The sequence below is a fragment of the Bombyx mori genome, chromosome 3 (genome assembly GCF_030269925.1).
Source record: "Bombyx mori chromosome 3, ASM3026992v2".
NCBI lineage: Eukaryota > Metazoa > Arthropoda > Insecta > Lepidoptera > Bombycidae > Bombyx > Bombyx mori.
The window spans coordinates 9,073,899-9,099,253 of NC_085109.1; the positions used below are offsets into that span (position 1 = coordinate 9,073,899).

Consider the following 25,355-nt stretch of genomic DNA (forward strand, 5'->3'; position numbering starts at 1 on the left):
TCTATGGCCTCCAGTAACCACCTAACACCAGGTGGGCTGTGAGCTCGTCCACACATCTAAGCAATAAAAAAAATTAAAAAAAACAACGCATGGTGACAATTTTATTTGCCACTTAAAGGCTTACAACTCGTCTAGTGTCCTAAACGTACATATATCCATGCATGATCAATCAAAAACCATAAAAATAAAAATCTAAATAGGTATTAGTTGTCATGTCTTCCTAACCATAAACTTAATTAGCCATGAAATTGAGCTCACGAAATATGTTTGAAAGGATGCTCGTAAAACTGAAAGGAACATATTTTAATATCCGTGAAATGTGACACTGCATGTGTTCCAATACATTCTCATATGACGCGATGTGCAGGACCATAATGTACTAGCGACCCGCCCTCGCTTCGCTTCAGGCACTATCATTTATTATTGATTTTTTTTAATTTTCTATTATAGAAATCTGAAACTCAGAAAATGTTGTTATATAGGATATTGTATAGCTGATTGTTTGTAGTACCACAATTAGGTTCTACCACGTGGCTCTCTAAATACTTGCACCGCCATTACCCTATCAAATCTACCTATCTATTGCCTAGTGACTTCTGGCTGCTTCTGGCAATTCGTAGAGCTACAAATGTACTTTACGCCCTTTCAAATGATACACCATTTCAATTGAAGCCTGCCAACGTATTTTGCAACAGACAGGTGTTCAATCAATTCAGTTCAGTTGCTAGAGCTAGTGTTAGCAAATTCACTCAAGTTGAGCTCGTGAGCACACCTACCCGTCCGCGCGAAGTAGAAAAAAAAGAGAATAACGTGAACTGTAACTTAAGCTACACAGGAAATTTCTATCATCATAATACTTATAAACTATACAGTCCTAAAAATCGGCTTTACATCGGCTCTTGATAATTTGACTTATGAAAGACAGATTTTGGACAATATATTGTCTAAAGATAGTAAGTAAAAGGTATTATCAGTTTCGTAACCTACTGCAGTAGCCACGTAACATCCGATGAACCCTGAGCATTAGGCCCTTATTATAAATAGCACTATAAGCCTACTATAGGTAATATAGAACACCAAAGCTTGCAAAATTTTCATAATTCGTTTATACGGTCGATGGTTGTCTAGAAAAGATGGTTTTTAGCGAAAATACTGCTCATTGCATATATCGTCTTATAAATAGTTTATATTCTATTTTATATATGTGTATTTGTGTTTTGATGTAGGTATAATTTAATATACTCTACACGTATTGTAATATGAGTTTATTCGGCACACTGACTTTTAATTTTCAGCTACCGTACGTATATATTGTCTTTTCGCATTAAAAGTGTGCAATTTTCAAAAATATTCGAAATTGAGTTAATATACGGAATCATTTGGTATCACCAGTATTTTTCTCATAAATACTGTCAAAAGAGCGTAGTTTAGTTTTAATTTTTTTTTTAGTTTACCTATATTTTGACTACTATTAACAAAATTAATACATAATTTTATCTTTAAAAGACAGATAATGTAACTGGTAAAAACTAAAAAATAAATGTTGCAAAGATGATTAATATTAAAAATATGATATGTTAAACCTTTAAAACACTCTCCTGTAAAATTTAGTACGTTTTGAGATTATACAGTTTTTATGCGAATTAGGTACATATTTCCGTAAATATTAGATCATGAATTAATGGGAAGAAAGAAAAGATGATTAGAAGGCCAATTAAAAAATAACTAAAGACGATGTTTTGAACTCTAGATCCTGTAAATAATGTGATAAAGTAGCTTGATATTTTGGTAAAAGCTAACAACTAAGAATACAAAAGGATTTTATGACGAACAACGAATTAAATGTTAGTTTCCAATTTCAAGAAAAACGCCAATTTTTCGAAAAATGTTGTATTTCAGTGACATCTGTTAAAATATTATTGAATCTAGTTTTCTTTAGTAACTTTAGTAACGCTTCTAGAATTCCACGCTAGATGGCGAAACTATACACAACACTGTTTTAGCAGTGTTCTCACGCTACGAATTTATCGAAATATCGATAATAATTATCTTGTCTTGAAATACATTTTTGTCATTTATTGCAAACTTTGTTATGCTATACAAAAAAATGCTAACGTAACTAAGGTAGCTTAAATTGTGGAAAGAATACCAGCTGTACCTAACTAATTTATATGTATTATTTATAGCTGTACCGATCCGGTGTCCCGGTGGTTTGCTCCTAGGTCTATTTCTCAATTCTATCCTAGCTAACGCTACTGCAGGACTGCAGATACGATTTTTCGGGCAGTTTTCAGCCACTAGCATAAAATTTCATTCTACACAAAGAGCTTTTGAAGACATATTTTGTCTAATGTATGTGGGATGCCGAATTGGTGATTATTTTAACTTCCGCGTCACTTGAATGATACAAATAGAAAAAAAATCTTCAGTATTCCTTCCAGTTATGTATTTCTTTCTTTCTTAGCGTTGTTGTTCTGTGTCGGAAAAATAATCGATGTGAGTCCAACACTACTTGTATTGATGTTAAAAAATAAGCGTGGAGTAGAGGTGCAGCTTTAACGACATACCTAGTTAAAACGCATGCGCGTCGCTAGTATTGTTTTTTCTCTTTCTGTACTGGTTTGTTTTGTGATTTGTGTCATGCCCCAGTCCCTCGCTTAAAATTTTTATAGCAAAGTATTTATGTTACTTCAAAAGTATTTATAGTTCTATTATTTAATGGAAAGATTAGTAAATATTTTTTTATAGTATTGTGATGATAAGTGCTGTGATTAACTATACTCAGGGCTGGGAAACTAAAGCGGCACCGTGGAGTCACGAAAACGAAGGTAAAAAAGTTTCTATTGGTAGTTGAAGACTCTCTTAATGTACTAAACAATTTCAGCGTGTATGCAATTATGTACCACAATACCAAAATGCTTTATTGACCACTAGCTAAATCCTTTTTGACTCATTTCAAATAAGATTCGTGTGTATAAAAAAGTTTTAAGCTGGGCATAAAGCTAAGCACATGGGTCGATATTTAAACACGCTCCTATCTTTAGTATTCGAGGACGTTACGAATCCATATAGCATTTGGATATTCAATACAAATAAGATAAATATTTACACAGATTTACAAATGCCACTTACTTTTTAGAAAAATCAAATTCTACAAATGAAACTTATTCATTGTTTAGAATTATTTAATATAAATTGACTATTCAGAAATCGATGCTTTGTATTTTGCTTTTCACAACTAATTACTCTTTGCTTATACACCATTAGATTGATTGCCTTCATTGTTATTTCTTACACAAAGAAAACACTCTTCAGGAAGTACTAATACAAAATTACAGTTATTACATACTTACATCACAGATTCTTATTGTCTCCTACAATTTTGCATAAAATAAACAAATTATAATTTAATATTCATCACCAAGTCTTCTAAATCAATATTTTACAAAATATGAATTTGCAAGCAATTTTAACAGAATACAATTCAAATTTACAAGTACCTATTAAAACATATTTGAGCTTGCATGAATATGAACACAGCCAATATCTACCAAGAATCGGTAATGCATTAAGATTTATCACCCTTTGCATCGAGGTACGTAGTGTGTATGACCTGCAGAAATTAGTTATCATCAGAATATTTGACTTATCTAGCCCATGTTCAGCCTAAAACTAAAGAATCTAAAAAATATAGGTTGAGATATGACAACAATAACATTTGTATGTATTAAACATTAAAGTTTTTGCCCAAAGTAAATAATATTTTTTTTTTAACAGATGGACAACCAATTTCCCATCTAGATAATATACAAGTTATCAGAACCCATAGACCTCATAAGTGAATGTAACTGCCCACTCTGAGTCAAATGGTGCAAATCGTAATATAGCTGCTATCCTACCTTTCAGACGGAATGGATTATTCCTCTACGCCAGAAATGAGTAGATATGATTTTAAGTGTAAACTATCATCAGTAAACTCCGAACAAAAGTTAAGATGAAAAAGGAGGATTTAATTGTGTTAATGAAGCAAAAATAGTATTACTAGCAATGAATTAAGAGAACGTAGTAACAGTTAGATGTGACCTGGGTATGTACCAGTGTTCCTTCATGAATAGTCAGATAAACATCTTTACTTTTAGGTAGTAAGTAGCATTATCCTACCTATCTTTGCTCCAAAGCAGTAATGCATTTTGATTTGAAGGGTAGGACATCTGTTATACTATAAAATTGGATCTCCTATGACAATGAATGCACTTAATACATGAATACGTGACGTGATAAGCAAAATGTAAAAAGGTTGCAGAGCAATAATTTACTAGAACTCGCTCAAGTTCTAATTAAATTGAATTATAAACCCTTACCTAGCAAGGTTTTTTAAATAGCTTTGTTTATTATACCGTGAGCATATTTGCTGGGTTCAGGTAAACGTTTTTCTTCAATATTTAAAATGAATGATAATTATTAAATTTTAATCCTAAATAATAAAACACTGTCGTTGATATTGAAAAAAAAAACAAATTGATCAACACTTGATGCTTCATATGAAAACACAAGAAAACATTTAAAACAAACTTGTTTAAATGATTTGCGGACTTGTAATTGAACTACAAAGGTTGTTTTATATATTATATATACCGTAATCATATTCATCATGCTATAAAATTTTAAAAAAGATGTAATAAATGAATAAAAATCAATTGTTTTCAGTTATAAATGCAAAATATTTTAATTAAAAAAATTACAAACTTAGTCTTTGTTTCAGGTAACCAAATCTTAATGTTTAAAGAAACCCAGCAAAACTAGAAGCTTTTGTAGGTAAGTTATCTAGCATGAGAATATGAAACATGAAAACTTAGGAATTTGTTGTATTACTTAGATCACCTACCTCAGTTATTATCTATTAAATATTAATTTGTTCCCTTTGAAAACGAAGTATGACCCATCGAACGGTGAGTGGTGACTGGAGCTCATAGATGAATCAACGATATCAACAATAGCTGAGCCACAGTTTAAGCTTGTAATCTAAAAAGGGATACAAATCAAATAAAACAATACAGTATAGGCAACATTTGATAACGCTATTTAAATGGTTTCACCAAAATTATATCTTCTATATATTAATACGTGAAGCAAAAACTTTGTATCCCTTTTTACGAAAATTGCGCGGACGGCGGAGTATGAAATTTTCCACACTTATAGAGAATATAGAGAAGAAGTGCAGAATCCTAATATTTTTTTTAAATAATGCATAAAAGATACATTAAATCAATAAAGAAAACGTTACACACACTACCATGTATTTGACGCACACACGCGTGCATACTATTTATTTATTGTCAAACTTTTGTTCTTGACGTCTGTTGTCAAATTGAGAATAGATTAAATATTGTATGTCTTTATTAATATTTTTCTAATGTAGTCTTGGCGAAATTTGTGATTAAAGAAGAATAATAGTCTTTGAAAATAGAATCTTAATAGTGTACAAACTTATAATTTCAATTAATTATAGTCGAATTTCGACTACCGGACGACCTCTAGTACATATAAATAAGTACAATTTTTGTGTACACAAGTATGTTATAGATAAGTGTCATATAGTAATTACGTATTCCAGGAGTCAGGTTTAATGACCTGGACGAGTTCAAACTGTAGAACAGTTTAGTCCAGCTGGATGATGAACTCTGTATTTATATTTATTCATACGATTCTGTCTGCCTCTTCTACTGCAGTCATAATATTTTCCTTCGACCGACTTTAAATATTTACGTGGAACTCGAAGAACGTTTATGTACTTGGTCGAGAAACTGGTTTACAAGACATCTAACGAAGTTCGCCTAAAACAACGTGGATACGTAGGTACGTATAGAAAGAACGTTTATTATATACAACAGAGTCTACCTGCTCGGGCGGTTCGCACCGGGAGCGACTCGGCAAAAAAGTAAAAAGATATTTTTCGTGGAGCCGAGCCTCGGACGAGAAAGAACAAAGGTTTCACGCTTTTACTTAGTTATAGGTAGTTATTTGGGCTCCCCGCAGGTGTAACTTGTTATCTTTTAGCGAGAGAAATTCTTTTATTATTTTTTTTGGCTAGAGAAAATATATATGATGTGGGAGCATCGTCACACAGAGAAACAATTCATTTAATTGCAGCTCCTTTTTCTCTGTCACATATCGCTGGAAAGTATCGATGTGTATCCACTTTAATTCGGTTAGTTTTCAAAACAAATAAAAATCAAACAAAATTACGTAATATGTAATTTGTTGATGATATAGTAATCCTAAAATTTTACCAATAATGAAAACTCTATTTAAGTCCTAGTGAAACATAACGTAAATTCAGAAAGTATTATTTAATTATTTTTATTTTTAATAATATAAAGACGTTCGCGTTTATTAGGAAAAAATAAATTTGCTCAATATTCATCCGGCTTCGATAGTACCAGTCGTCAAGTAAGCTGGTTTTATGGTAAAAAAAACTTGCCTAGTGGCATTCACCTGATGCCCTTGAACCGGACTTCAGTTCACTACCCAGCTGGAGCAAGCTGTTCTAGGCCTTGAATTCGTCTAGGCCATTAAACCTGACTCCTGGTATATGTAATTGCATTTTGACAGTTGTCTAGAATATCTGGCTAACGATGAATGACGCTGACCGAGCTCTTATTTCACTCGAGAACACGGAATCATTAATTTTTATTACGCTTCTCTCGCACAAGGCACTCGTTACGCTTTATAGTTCAGTCGTTATGGGACATAACTTCCAGTTTCTTCTTGAAGAAAGAAGAGCACTTCCAGAAAAACTGTAGATTTATTACAAACCATATAGTGCCCGCGGGTACGTTTTAAATTATATTCTCATACATTATTTTTTCTATGAACTTGAAAACCACCATAAGTTAAATAGTACAGTCTATATACGCTATCTTGAAAGTTTATGATATTATCTTAGCTTATTAATCACTATCAGTGCTGACAACGTAGATTATTAATGACTAATTATAACAATGACTGGAGAACAATAACTTCAGTTAGGTACAGTGATATTTAATAAGATTCCGCAACACGATTCCTACAGGCTTATCACGTTGGCGTTAAGACGAAGATTAATTATTCTCTTGTCCAATGAACAACCGGATAGTCCCAATTCTGACACATCTAAGGTCGTATTTTGTTTACAAGTAGGATTTTAGTAGTAAAAAAATATATATACCAAAATATGTATTTAGATTAATACAAAGGAGCGTTGAATTTATTTCCTCGGTTTGAAGTCAAACGTTTTTAAAGAGATACGTAAAACATATAAGGATATACCTAATGCCTTTCAAAGTGAACGGCACTAAGTATATTTCACCCATTGACCTCCAAATTTTGTAAATGGCACTACGTGATGATGACGGACAAACCCACTTAACAATTCATTGAAAACATATTTGTTACCACCTAAAAAGCAAGGTTAGATGAGTAGCATAAGAACAAGAATACATTACATTCTTTGAATACGTCGTACGTTTTCATGATTACCGCAGTGTAATAATAATAAATTAAATTCTTTATTTTGAATGTCTAGTGATTTTGTTGTTTAGTTACATTCAGTTGACCTTTATGTTAGTAGTGTGGATCGTATGGATTGTGGACATAATTTGCTATTCGATTAGGTAACCCGAGTGGGCTGTTATATTCCATTGTTACAAGAAACTATTAACAGATACGTACTCGAGCCTTGAGGGATAACTAATTAGGTGTGGGGTAAACTGTACAATGATTGGCACTCTAACATTATTGTACATTTGTTAACACAAAAACTTACTTTTATGACACTGAATTGGATATAATCATGAATAATTCCAGTAGTCCTGCCTTAATTTACAAGCCACCACATTTTTAAGTTTCTTCATCTGAAATTTCTACTATAAAAATTGGCATTGCAAATGAGAACCAATATTACTTACGCTTATTTTATCATATAAATACAAGCCTATATTACCTTTTAAACCCGTCCATGAGACAGCTTACTTTTAAAAGGAAAAACTGTAGCTCCTGTAAAACCATGTCTTGCTTAGAAATAAATCTTCTTGTCTCTAACTACATGATTGAGATAAAATAAAACAGTAAGATATTTTTACACTGTACTTAAAGTTACATAGGAACACTTTTGTATTCATTTTCATATTTATGAAAAAGAAAAAACTTATAAAACTTAACAACTCGTAATAGTATATTTAACTAAAACATAGTAAGATATTTTCACACTGTACTTAAAGTTACATAGGAACACTTTTGTATTCATTTTCATATTTATGAAAAAGAAAAAACTTATAAAACTTAACAACTCGTAATAGTATATTTAACTAAAACATAGTAAGATATTTTCACACTGTACTTAAAGTTACATAGGAACACTTTTGTATTCATTTTCATATTTATGAAAAAGAAAAAACTTATAAAACTTAACGACTCGAAATAGTATATTTAACTCAAAATTTTGCGGTACCACCGTCGCGGCGTCGTGTCTATTTCTTATATGTGTATGTGATCCGGTAACTGTCCGACGCATGGCTGGCCGTTATTTCGTGAACCACTGCAGTGACACTTAACTAAAATTACAAATTTAATGTAAAATCTCTTGTGAAATTGTGAATACCAAGTTCCTTTGAGCAAACTGAACCAATACAGCGATTTTTTTTAAATATACGCTTTTCGTTTGTCTTATCTTAAAACATCTCTAAAGGCTTATTGAAGAAAACGATGATACGTACAATACAATCGACTCGAACAAGAATGATAATCTTCAACAATCTGCTCACGTACAGCACCGTCGACTTTCGCAATGCTACCTCGCGACACTCAAACAGTAAGGAGACTTGAAGGCTAAATAACAGTCGAGGTTGTGAAGCTACGTACGTGACATGTAAATACGCATTCTTAAAGAAAAATAAACGATCATACAACATTATCTCGTCGATTCAATAAATGTATTTCATCAATTTACTTCGAATGAAATTCATCAATAAAATTTGCAATTCGTTCTTTAATAGTAACAATAAAAATTGTATATTTAGATTTATCATTGAATCGTATTTACAGAAATTGAAATTCGTGTTGAAATTAATTTAATGCAAAATGAGAAGATTGTGTAACGACAAGTAAATACAGCTGTTTAGTTGCTAACAAATTTGACACACTTACCTACAGCAATATCAAAGTTCTTATAACTCATTGAACGTTACGATTTCAATCAGTTAAGTTTGGAGCAGCCATTAATGCATTTATGAAATGGTTTAGGCAATAGTGCAGAGGGCACATGATCAAGGATTTCGCACAGGTCAGTGCGTCCTTTCGCGCAATCCTTACTGAAATAAATCGCGCCATTCACTTGGTAGTACACAATTTCGCCTTGTGTCAACTGCATTGTGTGTTTCGTCAACGTCTGTTGTACAAAAGGTCGCTAACTACGATTCACCATCTGTTACATCAACCTAACTGTCATATCTGATCCATAGAAACTACATATAATAAAAACAGGCTTCGTTATTTTTTTGAAACTAGTGGTCCCGCAGTAGTCGAAATTCGACTATAATTAATTGGAATTGTAAGTTTGTACACTATTATGATTGTATTTTATACTTAAATTTCGCCAAGACTACACTATAAAAAATATTAACAAAGACAAACAATGTTTCATCTCAATTTGACAACAGACGTCAAGAACAAAAGTTTGACAATAAATAGTATGCATGCGTGTGTGCGTCAAATACATGGTATGTAGTGTGTGTAATGTTTTCTTTATTGATTTAATATATCTTTTATGCATCATTTAAAAAAAATATGTATTAGCATTGTGCACTTCTTCTCTATATTCTCTATAAGTGTGAAAAATTTCATACTCCTCTGTCCGCGCAATTTTCATAAAAAGGGATACAAAGTTTTTGCTTCACGTATTAATATATAGATAAAATCGCATCAATAAATGCCACAACAAATTTGTGGTAAAAAATTCAAAAGGAAATTATATCTTAACCAAGTGTTCGTTAATCACGAAATTCAATTTTGGAGCGTCAGAAAATACCTGCGTACGCATATTTACGTACGAACAAAAAAAAAACATATTCAGTCCGTTAAATTCACCTTTATACCTTACACAACGTGGTTTCAAAATCGAGAAACGAAGTTTTACTGACCGCAATTTCTCATTGTGAGTTCAGGACCAGTGAGGATACATGTGTGCCGTATATGTTAACAGCTCGTATATAAAATTACAATTCAAAATTGTATACAAAGAGACATAGCGAGCTTCCTTATGGAGTGTATTAAAAAAAATCCCTAGTTTTCGTTAATGAAACATAGATTTGGTATTAGTAAAAAAATATCATTTTTTTCACAGCCCACCTGGTGTAAAGTGGTTACTGGAGCCCATGGACATCTACAACGTAAATGCGCCACCCACCTTGAGATATAAGTTCTAAGATCTCAGTATAGTTACAACGGCTGCCCCACCCTTCAAACCGAAACGCATTTGCTTCACGGCAAAAATAAGCAGGGTGGTGGTACCTACCCGCGCGGACTCACAAGAGGTCCTACCACCAGTAAATATAATGCAAACCACCAGTAATCATAAATATAATGAGTCATTTATTTTACATTTTTCCTACCTTTCATAATCCATCTTGACACGTTTGGTATGATATTTAATTTATTATAATTATTCATCATTTTGAACATCTTCATCAAACGTGATTTATTTAAAACTCAAGTCTTTTAATTTTCCATATACTCTTATAAAATTAATTTGTTTGCACTGTATAATTTAGCACTGTCTAGCTATTTGCATTTAAAATTGCTATTAAAACATAAATGTTATCACCATTCAATCTTAAGTCGGATCCGACTCGTATAGTTTAGTCTAAAGTCTCATGTAAATATATATATTTAAATACTTTTGATACTGGATTAAAGAAAAGGCATTTTATTGAAAACTCAACGCATCTTTTAAAATCTTTATCCTCTGGACTTTATATAAATCGACTATTATCAAAGCCGGCAATGTGACTTTTGGAAATTATTGGTAAATCAGAAAAACGAATTATTGACTTTGTATTCCATTGGCAGTCACAAAACTCTTCTGAACGACATCTTAGATAAATAACAGGTTAAGTATTAACCTTTATTTAATGCAGTTTTTGAACCGTATTCTTTGAAGGAGACGATTATATTCAAATCAATCTGTATTGACATATCAATAACATTTTTTTGTCCAAATGCACAGATTGCCACCTTTGATAATAGACGACTCATATATGGTTATTAAATGAATATGTACGTGCTACAAAATGAAAATAAATTAAATTTGGACAATGCCTTAACATTTGGATATTTCATGCAATTTGCCTAGCTATTCTGAATACAAATTGCCGATGCACTCACTCGTTACTAGATTATTCACGGACGTTCCTTTATTTTGATGTTTTAACATTATTCGATACTATATTCGAGCATATTCTACAATCGGCTTACTCATTTGAAATTCAAATTGTTTGTATGAAATTGTGAAATGCGTTCATAAATCTGTGCAGGTAGTCAAAACGCGAAGCTTCTAAATTAATTTGAAATTTAAGTGCTTTTATTTGTTCATTTGATAAGTATGAACGTTATGTTAAATATAATCTTAATGGTGTCATGACCCTTGACTAACAGTAAGCATCGTATGGGTTAACGCATGATATTTATGGAGAAAGGTGTAAACGTCTGAAGCACGATATACAAGCACAAGCAACACCAAGTAACGGTTTCAATAAATTATGAATTTACCATGATTAACTTTTAATATGCGTCAATTTGGTCATATAGAAGCCATTCCTTGAATTTGATGAAGAGTGGAGTTGCAATCGTGCTATAGGAAAAGCTTACTAAGCGATCTTCCATCGAGCCGCCCTTATTTTGAGCTCGATAAACAAAACTGTCCATTATTGTTGTTCGGAAGTTGTATATAATATGCAAGATTATTTTTAACTTACCTAGTCAGGTCATAAATATTGTCACACAGTAAAAACTTTTCTTTTAGAATGCTGGCCACAAAAAAGTTTATTGAATTCGAATTTCGAATTGTTCATGAAAATAAAAATAGTATACATTTAGAATTTTACTCATTTTTAAATATGGAGTGGACGCTTAAAGAAGACCGTGTTGCAGTTATTGCGTTGCATCGTTGCGGTTACGCGCCAATTCAAATTTTTAACATACTGAAAAATTTGAATATAACCAAAAGATTCGTTTATCGTACCATCAAACGATACAATGAAGACTCTAGTGTAGATGACAGGTCAAAAAGTGGTCGCACTCGGTCTGTTAGGATTCCAGCAGTGATAAAAGCTGTGAAGGCGCGAATTCAAAGAAATTCCAAACGTAAGCAGAAACTGTTGGCCCTTCAGATGGGGTTAAGCAGAACCACGGTGAAAAGGGTGTTAAATGAAGACTTAGGGCTTCGGGCATATCGAAGAAAAACAGGAAATCGTTTGAATGCTCGTCTAGTGGACCTGAGACTGAAGAGATGCCGCGCTTTGTTGAAGCGGTACGCGGGAAAAAAATATCGGGAAATTCTTTTTTCGGATGAAAAATTTTTTACCGTAGAAGAGAGCTACAACAAAAAAAAATGATAAGGTGTACGCACACAGTAATGAAGAAGCGAGCAACCGTATTCCGCGTGTCCAACGAGGACATTTTCCATCCTCGCTCATGGTATGGTTGGGAGTTTCTTATTGGGGCTTAACAGAGGTACATTTTTGTGAGAAAGGTGTAAAAACGAGTGCAGTTGTGTATCAAAATAAAGTCCTGACGAACCTTGTGGTACCTGTTTCCCATACCATGTTCAATAACAGGCACTGGGTATTCCAACAAGATTCGGCGCCAGTTCATAGAGCGAAGATCACACAAGACTGGCTGGCGGCGCGTGAAATCGACTTCATCCGGCACGAAGACTGGCCCTCCTCCAGTCCAGATTTGAATTCGTTAGATTACAAGATATGGCAACACTTGGAGGAAAAGGCGTGCTCAAAGCCTCATCCCAATTTGGAGTCACTCAAGACATCCTTGATTAAGCTAGCCGCCGATATTGACATGGACCTCGTTCGTGCTGCAATAGACGACTGGCCGTGCAGATTGAAGGCCTGTATTCAAAATCACGGAGGTCATTTTGAATAAACTTTAGTGTTATAAGAATCTATGTTTTGTTAAGTTCATTTTGGTATATGAATGGTTACATAATGAATAAACTTGTTTAAATGATTTTACATTAAACATGTGACAGAATTTATGACCTGACTATGTATATTAAAATTGTCGTTAGCGCGATTCAGATCTAAGTCCGATATTTTATACTCTATGGTAGCTACATTCGCTACACCACTCCACCGAGATCAGAAGTTGTATGAGTAAGTATAGTATGTAGTATGATACTAGATATTAAATAAGGTGAGGTGAAGTGACATTAAGACTCCCCGCGCACTAGCAACCAGGCTGCGGCAGCCAAACGAATATATGGCGTTGTATGGGAGCCCGCGCACATAAGCAACCCGGAACTCTTGGCTGCGGCAGCCATTACAACGCGCCTGTTGCACGGCTGCCCATCGGCTGTGGGCAGCCAGAGCGAGTGTCACCAAATGTATGTGGCTGCTGTCAGTCCCCGCGCACTTGCTGTAGTAGCCAATGCATATTCGTTTTGCCAAATATTAGTTATATGACACAGCATGCTTGTACAATCCCTTGTATTTACAAAAACCGGTCTGGTCTGCTATGTATGTATGAACATCTTTAAAATAGTTATAGAATAAGCCTTCTGAGTGTTTTCTTTGCTTTGCGTTTTTTACGTCGATTGGTTTCTATACTGGCTGCTCAAATATTTCGGTTGCCGCAGCCAGGCTGCCTAGTGCGCGGGGAGCCTAAGACTTATGTGCCCATGTCTATTTAGCTATCGAGATAAAAAATAATCGAACAGCATTTTAAAAAACTTTTAAAACAATAACACTGATACAAAACTTTTCTATTTAATAAGAAGAGGTCAGGTGCGGATTATTCAATAAAATGAAGCATAAAGAGCCCCTTATGTTCTGGTGTTGTCGTGCCCATTGCCATATATTAGTCATCATTACCTCTGACCTTAATATTCGAACTGACGTACATTACGAAACTTTAAACGTTCTCTTTTTTGTCCTTTTGTTACAGAACCCTAAAAACTGAAATAATCTAGTGTTTAGTGAATTTTATTCAATAAAAAGGGAATCAAATGCAATGAAACTAAAGTGATCTTCACAATCATATAATAAAAAACAATAGATAAATATTTACTAACAATCATGCCACGTTAACTGGTCCCGTGCTAAGTTGTTAAAGAACTTGTGTTACAGGTACCAGATAACGAAAATAAACGTAAGATTTTTATTGTACACATACATATATTTAATATACATCCATAACCCTGGAAAAGACAATATATATTTATCATACAAATATCTTCCCTTGGCGGGATTCGAACCCGCGACCCCCTTGTGTAGTGACCATGTCACCACTACGCCAGACGGCCGACCAGTCTTGTATGTTAAGTACAATTTGACCGAATTTATAGGTTTCGTTTAGCTTAATGAAGTTTTAACGTGTTGCACGATCTGTTTAGCATTTTATCATGGGTATCCTTGACTCACTCCGGGCTGTTCCCAGAAACAGCTTGATTACCTCTGATTACATTATGCAATGACTAGCCGTGTGAATGCCATTCACTTGATGAAAAACCCTGAAATACTGTTTACACAGCGATCGGACAGCATATTTTCAACGTAGGTTAGACATACATAGGTGGGTGTTATTATTTAAACGAGGTTTTAGGTAAATATAAAATTTAATCATTTTATTTATACTTATTTTATACTTATTGTACACAAAAAGAAAATACAATAAAAACAGATTTAAAGAATGTCTAAATACTATGTACAAAGACGAACTTAACTCATTCATGTGTTTTCTTCCAGCAAACCATTAGCAGAGAGAAATACGATGTATAAGAGGGGAAAAGTGTACAATATAAAAGCTATTAAAGCATGACAATTAAATAAAGCTTTGAAAAAAAAATCTAATATAAAATGAAAAATACATATAAATAAACATACACGAAACAATAATTTAAATACAATTAAAGTGACAGGAAATGCAATTAATTAATTTTTTTTTAATTTTTTTAATTTTTTTTTTTTTTTAATTTAATAGACTTAAAAAAAATTTCATACTCATTTCTTTATTCTATCTATAAACGGCCGTCTGGTGTAGTGGTAAGTGACATGGTCACTACACAAGGGGGTCGCGGGTTCGAATCCCGTCAAGGGAAGATATTTGTATGTTAATATAAATGTCTTTTCCGGGGTTATGGATCTATATTAAATATGTTTATGTGTATAATAAAAATCTTATATTTATTTCCATTATCTGGTACTTGTAACACAAGTTCTTTACGAACTTATCACGGGACCAGTTAACGTGGCGTGACTGTTAGTAAATATTTATTTATTTATTTATTATTTATGTAATGCTTATAAATTTACAGTCGCCCGCCTAAGAACTGCTTACTTTTCTCTAATATGCGACTATTTTCGAGATACAAACACAAGCTTGAACATAATAATATTGTCCATTACGTAGTGTTTTATGACCAATATTGTAGTGTCCTGTGGGGCTTCATCGCTACATAAATACAAGCCTTATGTTCGTCGTTCAATATACTGTCTTTATATTTTGTATTGATTCCTTTCTGAAAATAATGGTACATCTTTTAATAATATAGAGCAAATAATTATAAATGTGAGTATGTTCCAACACTTTTAACTATTGTATTATATATTGGAATAAACACAGACAACGTAAATAATATAACAATGTAGTAAATCTATACTAATATTATAAAGCTGAAGAGTTTGTTTGTTTGAACGCGCTAATCTCGGGAACTACTTGTCCGATTTGAAAAATTATTTCAGTGTTAGATAGCCCATTCATTGAGGAAGGCCATAGGCTATATAACATCACGCTAAGACCAATACAAGCGGAGCACCAATAGAGAATGTTTCAATATCGGGTTTTTTCCCTTTTGAGAGTTTCCGCTGCGTGCGCTGCAGAAACAGTTGAAGTTTCGCTATAATAATGTATGACAGAATTGTTCCCCTTTAAAAGATCTAAAAAAAAGTTCGCGACAGCATATGTCTATATGTTAAGGTTGGCTCACTATAACGTTTTTTATGCTAACCAAATTTGTTCTTAAATAAAGCGTTATTTGTGAACTATTCAACGCGGACGAAGTCGCGGGCAAAAGCTAGTATAAATATATATATAAAGAATGAATGTGGACGTATTCGTTCGTGACTTGTGGGCTCCCGCTTCTTTTTATCCGGTCGAAGTCAAATTTGATACAATTCTTATTCAGGAAAGGTTTTTGTCACGCTAATACAGCTTTAATAGACTTGTTTGTTTCATATTTTTATCGATAGTCATAGTCACAACGTTGAGGATGTATTTACAAGTGTATAGCACTTTAAATACTTTTTAAAAGATCAAATTGTGATGCACTTGTGACACCGTTCATTCCCTTTTTTACTTGTGGGTATATTATAATCCCTTGGACGATTTTGGTTTTGCTGTAACTATCTGTAGTAGGTACTGTCCATCGATCTAATCTGCTTATTTTTACCGCGTAACACTAATGTGTATAAAAACAAAAGGGACACAACCTTAACTATATTTTAACTATATCAAAACTTAACATTTCACAGTATTTGTATTGAACTCAATAATAAATATTAATAGGATTTAATACGCTCTTTTACATTATTGTAATACTAAAATCAAAGGCCAGAGGCCAATTCGTTTCGTGATGAATTCTTTTCACGTCTCGAATCTTTGTGAAGTTCCCGAGCGCCGCGATAGGGCACGCTATCATAGGGCATCTCGAGCACATGGCACTCTGGGAGTTCGGGAGAAGCGGGGGCGGGAGCGAGCATCGTCGCGGTCCGTTCTAGTTTCAACAACGTCAAAGCCAAGCGGTGAAGCGGAGCCAGACGGCAGTCCAACACCAAACGACACACAGACCGAGCGCCTCGTCCTCGCAAAGCGACCGCGTCCGCTATCACGCGATCTAACATCTAAGCATTTTGTTTTTGATCTAAATAGAAAATATTTATCGAAATAAATAAATATTAGAAACGACGTTCGAATTGTACGAAAAAAGGAATTTATCGACCCAAGCTTTGCGCGCTATTACAACCCTTATTCACTTCAAGTCGCTCCCTCTAATTATTGACTCCCCTAAAGTTTTTTCGAAAAATTCATTCGGTATCGATTGTGCCCTTTCGTCGTGCTCAACTTTTATTATTATTTCGCTCTGTGAACAGCAAAATTTCCTGGTGCGTGAAGTAACGCGCTGACTTTTGGCTGATTTTTTTTCCGAATCCATCGGTGCCTTCCTTGTTCACTTATTTCCTAGTTTACTGAAATTAAAGTGTCAAGTAAAGTCTAAAAGAAGACATAAAAATTATGAGAGTGCTTTGACAACGACGCGATACGATTCCTCGCGTGTGGTGAATGTGTGACTGGTTATTTTGGACTGTGAGTGAAGGGACCTCGGCGAGGTGCATGCTCGCGTGAGCAGCGTCGACAGCGGATGTGCACGCCGCTGCCATCCTGGTGGTTCGTGCCGGCTGGAATGCCAGCTGCTCTTGACCTAACCAGGTAATTTGCATAAAATTATTTCACACATCTGCCTCGATCAATGTGTATGCGCTTGTTCTAATAATGAGTAACCACTTAAAAAGAGAATACAAGATCTAACCTTTATTTATAATGTGTTTAAATCAAGCCATAGAAACTTTTGCAAAAGAAGAAGACGTGACATATTTTTGTTAATCCTAATAATAAAAGTACTTAGATCTACGTCAACATAACTTGTATGTAGTACTAGTTGTATGCTGGCAGGGCATTCTTCAAGCTTACACGTGCAGGTACCACCAGCCTGTCTATTTCTGACTCGATCTGATTTCAATGGTGTGACAGCTGCTACACAAAAGAATTGAAACTTCAGACTCACGTTTCAAGATTAATGAGAGTATTCATGTTGCAACATCTATGGGTTCTAGTACGAGCAGACCGTGAGCTCATGTCCAACAGAAATTTAAAAAAACTTAATGATTCTATCTAACTCTTATTATTTACATTACTTATTATTTACTCGTAAACTTTCGGTATCTTAAATATTAGAAGCAAAGTCATCAGTTGTAAGCACGGGCTTAGTAGCAACGTCGTGTCTATTTCTGCCGTGTACCAATCAAGTACTACGGTTTGAAGAGTAGGATAGCCTATATTTACCACGGTGATCGCTTCACCTCATTATTTATGCCTTCCGTTACCGCTGGTATCAAATGGGTCGTTGGTCTGTCCAATTAAGCTAATAAAAAAAAACCTAGTCCGATTTATTGAATTTAATAGAAGTAAATCTAGGATCAATACCCGAATAGACTACTATAGTATATATATTATAGAATCGAATTATATTTAATTCTCTGCCATGTACCCTGTCATGAATAAAAAAATAAATATATAATATAACATACGAACAATTAGACCACGTTTTAAAATAAACCTACCTAAGTAATAAATAATGGATCCATGAAATTAGCGTTCAAAAATCTCAGTGTAGAGAGCTTATAATGTTTGTTATGTAATTTCACAGAACCAGTTGATGTTACGAATACAAACATCATGACTTACAATTATTCAACAGCTTGTTATTATGATTAAAATTAATGATGTCACCCATAACAATAACAAAATAAGATTCATAATAAAAACTCATTATTTACAAACAAAATTCTTTTACATAAATGTAGTTGTAAACATAACAGATTGAGACTTTAGAAATTAACAGAATTATAACGAAGACCCTAAACCACCAACAGCAGCCATGTGGGTAACATTTTAATGTTTATTTTCTACACAATACCACCCGCGTCGTTTGACGGTCGTGGTTTGAAAACGAATCAAAAAACCCGTCTACTTACTCGAGTTCAATGTGAACATTGGTACAAAATGCCCGTAATCTGATTGAAAGCGTAAAAATATACTTACATAAAATTTTTGGAACAGAATTCGTGCTACTGGCATGTATTTTGAAGCCGACACGGGCAGGTATTATTATCATCCCTATTTATACCACAAAACAAAAATACTTTCTGGTTTTAAGAGTGGAACAGCTTTACTATATGTTTCAGATTTTAACCTCATCTGTCAAGGTTGCATTCTTGTTGTGATATGATCCGATAACCACTTAACACTAGATTTTCTTTACTGAATAATTAGAAAAGGGCTAAATCCATATTTTCAACAACCTTAAGTATGCACAAACATCGCTAAAGAGAAAAAGAACTGGAATAGGAAAATTAAATTGGTTACTTAAAAAATCCATAGAAGCATATGAATTACAATAATTTATAGAGGTTCATTGTAAGCAGTGGTCGACACGCAACTTTGGCCGTCTCTGGAAACGAAAGCAAAGTATTAAAACAGTCCCCTTTTTACTTTGTAATCGCTCTGAAAAAGGAATATTCCGTAACTCTGACATATATTTGATATACGACGGCTAGTATGCTACAAATTTTAAACCGCAGTGACGTGGATGATTCTTCCTTATTACATCTTCAAGGATTTTACTCGAGGTTTGCAAGTGAACATATTTTTTGTTTCTTTACATATCAATTTAAATTTGCTTTTCCTTATTCGATTAGCACTAGACGTACGTTTTTGTCTGTCCCCCGGCTCGTAATATTTAGTACTATTTAGTACGGAGCACGAGTCAGAAAGCGTCATCTCCAACACTCGTCATTTCCGAGAATCTTCAACGACTCATTCGAGTTCGCTGTAACTAGTACGCGAAACATTATTATGACAGGGCCAAGTGTCCTAAACATTAACCAATCCAAATTCAAACTATTTACTTGTATTTATTTCGAACTTCGGTAGTTTCTATTTACATGGAAGAAATAAATTCTTTCACTCATCAACGCGAAGTCTGCTTTGTTCGAAACAATATTCCCGCAGTGGCAACACCGTTAAAAATAAAGTGGCAGAGCTGCATTAACGTGTAAGCAAGCCGAAGACAAAAGCGATCACAATATCCTACACAGTAATAGAGAAGCTTTGCAAACACGCTTTAATGGTGCAAATGCTGCCAAATTTACGGTTCATTGCACTTTATATTGTTGCTGACTGGCAGTACGAACTAGACACGTTTATCGAATCGATAATTCGTAAATTTGATATCGTTTGTGTACACGAATATGCGTCTAGACCTCAATAAAATTATGATAGATGCGATCTTTTAATTTTAATAGTAGTTTATTTACACATATGCTATGTCAGTAAATGATGTTTTACTAGAAATTCAATTATACAATTATATAACATTATATCGATAAAAATTGTTAATTATTATGGCGCAATAATTATTTAGTTCCCTCCTATGACTGTTCAATTAAATAAAGCAAACCATGAACCTTTGAAATATTCCCAAAAAAATACCATGATTATAATGGATATGGTACTTAATTCGTAAAACTCGTAGGCAGCACTGTTCTTCCGCGTTCGTCAGCCCAGCACACGCCTGCAAGGTCATGTGAACCTCTTTGTCTAAATCGCGATGTGGGTACATAAAAAACGATTTGAGTGCGGTTATTCACATGATTCCATCCTATATAATCAATCGCGGACTGTGTAGCCCGTCACTACTAAAAAAGCCACACCATTATTATCTACAGATTGATATTAAAAATTAAAGTATGTAGTTTAAAACGATAAATCGAACCGGAGCGATTTTTTTTTGCGTGCATTCTTGATTTAATTTTAGTGGACTTGTGGCATATATATTTTCAGTTATAAGAATTTACGTGAAAAGTTAACGCAATATGTTGATAAACTTCTTTTTGACCTTCCGTATATTTTCAACTTTCGCCACTTACGTCTCATATTGTCATTTAAAACCTGGCGTGCTACTTCAAATATGTAGCCTTACAAGTATATCAAGTGATCTTTTGAATGCGACTCTACCTACTTCGTGCAAAATAAAAAGAAAGTCTTTTAATCAAATTTGATGAAGCAATATCAAATTTCATTAAAATTCTTGCTGTCATAATGGCCCAACTTTTACAGGCTACGTTTCGTTAACAGTTTTGATGCACGAACGTTTTTTAATTAACCAAATTGGATTCATTCGAAATAAAAAGAAAATGGTACGACGCATACCTACAACTAAATTGGACGAAAATATACAATACAATTTTACGTTTATAGTATAGTGCTGTGGTAAAGGGTCCTTACCACAATTTTATGAATCATTCTATTTTTTTTTTTTTATATTTATTCACCGAATCTTTATTTCCTTCGTTGACTCTTCAAATATCACTTCTTCTAATCAAACTTCTTTGGCTCATTCAAATATCACTGGAAATGTATGTATATATAAGGTCCACATACGAAATCCGAGGCTACCATACAAAATAATCAATATTCCTAAATCATTTAGATTTTTTAATCAAATTACCAATTAATAGCGATTCAACAATAGTATGACTTATCTACCCACTTACTACGCCTAAACCGCCGCTATAGTGTGATAGTTCGAAGTCTTTGTTTTTTTATTGACTTTGTAGGCAGACGAGCATACGGCCCATCTGATGGTAAGTGGTCACCGTCGCTCATGGACGTCAGCGATGCCAGGGGCAGAGCCAAGCTGCTGCTAACCATTAAGTACTCTCCGTAAGCCTCGTTTGAAGAAGGACTGTCATAGCGCTCGGAAAACACCGTGGAGGGGAGTTCATTCCAAAGCCGGATGGTGCGTGACAAAAAAGATATTTGGAAACGCACTGTCGATGAACGAGTCGAGTCTCCATTTGTATTATTTAACGGCTATGCCACCATTCAAATCGGAATGCAAAATGCTTCGCAGGAGCAATAGGCAGGGTGGTAGGTGCGAGCTTACAATACCTACATAAATACGCATATCATCAGTAATACGCCAATATATAAATTTGAATTCTCATTGCCCAACACAACACTGAAAACACTTAAATAACTAATAAATTCTATCCAATTCTGTTAAAAATATAAATATCGCTTTTTAGTCCGAGTTTACTCGTACCAGATCACATCTGGAACGTTGCTGATGTAAACTATTAAAAGGACAAAATCTGACACAAAATTTCGGTGTAGATAGAATTTACGTAGAGCGTCTAAACATTGGTTGGTCATACTTTTTAAACTATAAATTTAGTTGTAGGTTAGCCGGACGCTCCGCTCCCCCGGTGCGTTGAACCGTTGGTTATATTTATCTGTGACAACACGTGTTCATCGGCGGCACACGCTGATCTCCAACTTAGCGACTGCTTCAGCTCCAATAATTATTAATAATTACGCACCAGATTTAAAAAAACATCATAAAAAAAATCCGATTAATAAACGCACAAATAAATTGGAGAAATAAAACATCATTGAACGCTTTCAAAAGTGCAAGGAAGCTTAAACTTATTGAATGAACCTAAAAGAAACGGGGCATTCAAAAGTTTGCATTCTTTTGAACCTCAAAATGCTTATTCAGATTTGAAAGTATTGTCGTCGCGTCCCCTTTGCCGAAGTTTGTGCCTACTTACCTACCTCAAATGTCAATACTAAATGTAAAATATTATACGCAAGAATACCTGAGCATTTACAACGAAGTATATTCAACTCCAAAAGTCGACCACCCGGTTCCACGTTGTATTTATCATCGCTACTAACTTTTGTTAGTTTCTAAACGGCGTAACTGCACCATCACCAATTGGCGATATTAAGCGAATATTCAGCAGGTTTAAAAAAAAAGTTTTGGTATTTTTTTGGCGTGCACCTGCTCATGTCCTACCATTGGCTAAGCGGCTAACGGAGGTCATAAACACGATAATGGAATGCCAGCTCTGATCCTGGGACACGAGGACAAAGTTTCAATTGCGAATAACGACCTTTGGACGCTTTCGACACACGTAGAATGTAACTGTCCGTGCATACCTACCTGTACACGTAATCTCCACAGCGACTTAGCATTTTGTTTATCCCTTACAAATCGATTGATATCCTAGACCGGTCATGACGTTGACTTAACTATATAAAACAAGGATAAAGTTTCAGCTCGTAATGGCGTAATGAGTAAGACACCTAGTGTAATGTGGTACACAATCAGAGTACACAGAGCGTCTTGAATCTACCCATTCGTCAAGGCAGCTACCAATTTTTCTATGGTAATACATACTTGGCACGTATAGACAAATGACTTCCACGACTATTGAATTGCATCGTCTAAATTCAAACCAGCATAATTTTTACATTGGCATAATGTAGTCCTAAGTAACACGTATTCATCTATCCACGCGGATAGGCTCTACCATCCTGCCTATATCTGAATGGGAAACAGTCATACGTTACGGTTTGAAGGGTGAGATAGCCTACAAATACAATACAAACAAGAATTTAACCTCATATGTCAACGTGGGTGGCGGTAAAAACAATGTGGTGACTAAGGCATTGAGTAACCATTATTATTTTTTATTTATTGGTTAGATGAGTGGACGAGCTCACGGCCCACCTGCTGTAAAAGAGGTTACCGGAGCTCATGCACATCAACAACTTAATACCGACTACTCACCTTGATAAATGAGTACTTACAGCTAGTTAGTTCTTACAGCCACCCTTCAAACCAAAGTACACTTTTCTCTAGGGTCAGCCATTAGATCGTTTCTTTATGTAAAAAAAATCAAATCTGTAATTCGACAAGTTCTTGAATACAACTATTTATATCATATTATTGGAAAGCTCGAGTGCATCTTCCCCCATACCAAGTGACTAATCTATTTTTCAACTAAAATAAGACTCGCTTCGACGTGTTTCCTAAAACAATAAAACAAGTGGCTCTTAAAGTGTTTGGCGATAAAAAGTCCGTTTAAGCGGCAGATGTTGCTTTAGTTGAGATATTGAATACCGAATATTTGCATGGTATAGATACTCGGTAAAACACTCGAACATTCAGAGTTCACACTTCATATTTTAGATTCAAATCGAATAGTTTTCGTAAAGTTTTTCAAAGTTTGAAAGATATGATTCAAACATTAAACTCGAATGCCAAGAAACTATGCGAGCAAACATAACAGATCTAAGACTCGTTTCAAACCTATACTTTCATTCGTGATGTAAGCTGCAAAAAATTATAGGCCTACAAATTTGGAGGAGAGTCCGCGTGGTGCGAGCTGGTGGAAGTCGAGGATTATTGATCCGAGTGCGCGCGCATCGTCTGCCCGACTGTACACAGACACCCGGTGGAGCGTTTCGGCGATTTTACCATAAGGAATGAAATTAAGACCTACTACAACTCGACAAACTAAGTAATACAAATTCCACAGTCGTCGTTGTAAATTATTTTATTTCACGAACCCAAGATCAGCTAACAGTGACACTTTTTATTAATCAATTGGTACTTATAAATCTGCCTACTTTGGACCTACGTCGTCACATTCATAAACAGAACTGTCTGTAAAAAATGCTGGCATCTATACTAATATTATAAAGAGGAAAGATTTGTTTGTTTGTATTGAATAGGCTCTGAAACTACTGAACCGATTTGAAAAATTCCTTCACTGTTGGAAAGCTACGCTGTCCCCGGGTGACATAGGCTATATTTCTTATATTTTCCAAAAAATTAGGGATCCTTACTTAAAACTCCTATAATGTAACCCAGCCAGGGCGGGCCGTTAGTTATGATATAAAAATGACATTCTTATTGTATTCGTGAAATTTTATTTTACGAAACCTGTCACGAACTACGTCAAAGTTCACTTTGTTTCCCGATTGTAATAAAATTGCGAGATCAAAAATTAATTTATAGACTGACGAACGTCGATACTTAAAACAGCTAAACATCTAAAATGTTTATTAAACCAGATAAAAAACTAAAACTAGAGACTAGGAAAAACTATTTCAACGATTTATGTCGATTTGAACTCGCTCCCTCTTTTACCCTTGAACCAAACGGGCTCGATCCATAACCGTTGGCTTAGATTTTGTGATCCATGAAAAAATAAGTAACGCTATTATTATAAAATGAAATTTAAAAAAGAACTGTGTTTTATTTATACATCACCTTCTCATAATTTGTTGAATAATGCGAAAAAAAACATTCCATCGAAATTACGAATAAAGGGCTTATTTTCCAACTATCACTTAAAAAGTAAAGTAGAATATAACGAAATAGCCATTAGTTTATTTTT

General features: G+C 34.3%; 1 protein-coding gene and 1 long non-coding RNA gene across 4 annotated transcripts in view; one reads left to right on the forward strand and one right to left on the reverse strand.

Moving 5' to 3' along the window:
- Positions 1-2,577: 2,577 nt before the first annotated feature.
- Positions 2,578-25,355, forward strand: part of LOC101746494 (protein gustavus) — a 61,388-nt gene continuing 38,610 nt past the window's right edge. For 2 of the 3 annotated variants that reach the window (XM_012695145.4, XM_004931699.5), the window contains exon 1: positions 2,578-2,828. Coding sequence is in view for 1 of the 3 variants with exons in the window: in XM_012695143.4 (XP_012550597.1) it covers positions 17,684-17,751 (68 nt within the window). In the remaining 2 variants the exon portion in view is untranslated. Of the gene's footprint in view, positions 2,829-17,086; positions 17,752-25,355 lie in introns of those variants that run through there. The other variant, XM_012695143.4, reaches the window with a different exon arrangement.
- On the reverse strand, positions 8,357-8,941 carry LOC134201415 (uncharacterized). Its single transcript, XR_009976698.1, has 2 exons — positions 8,754-8,941; positions 8,357-8,591 (listed from the first exon to the last, which is right to left on the reverse strand). It is a non-coding gene; the product is annotated as an uncharacterized LOC134201415 (long non-coding RNA).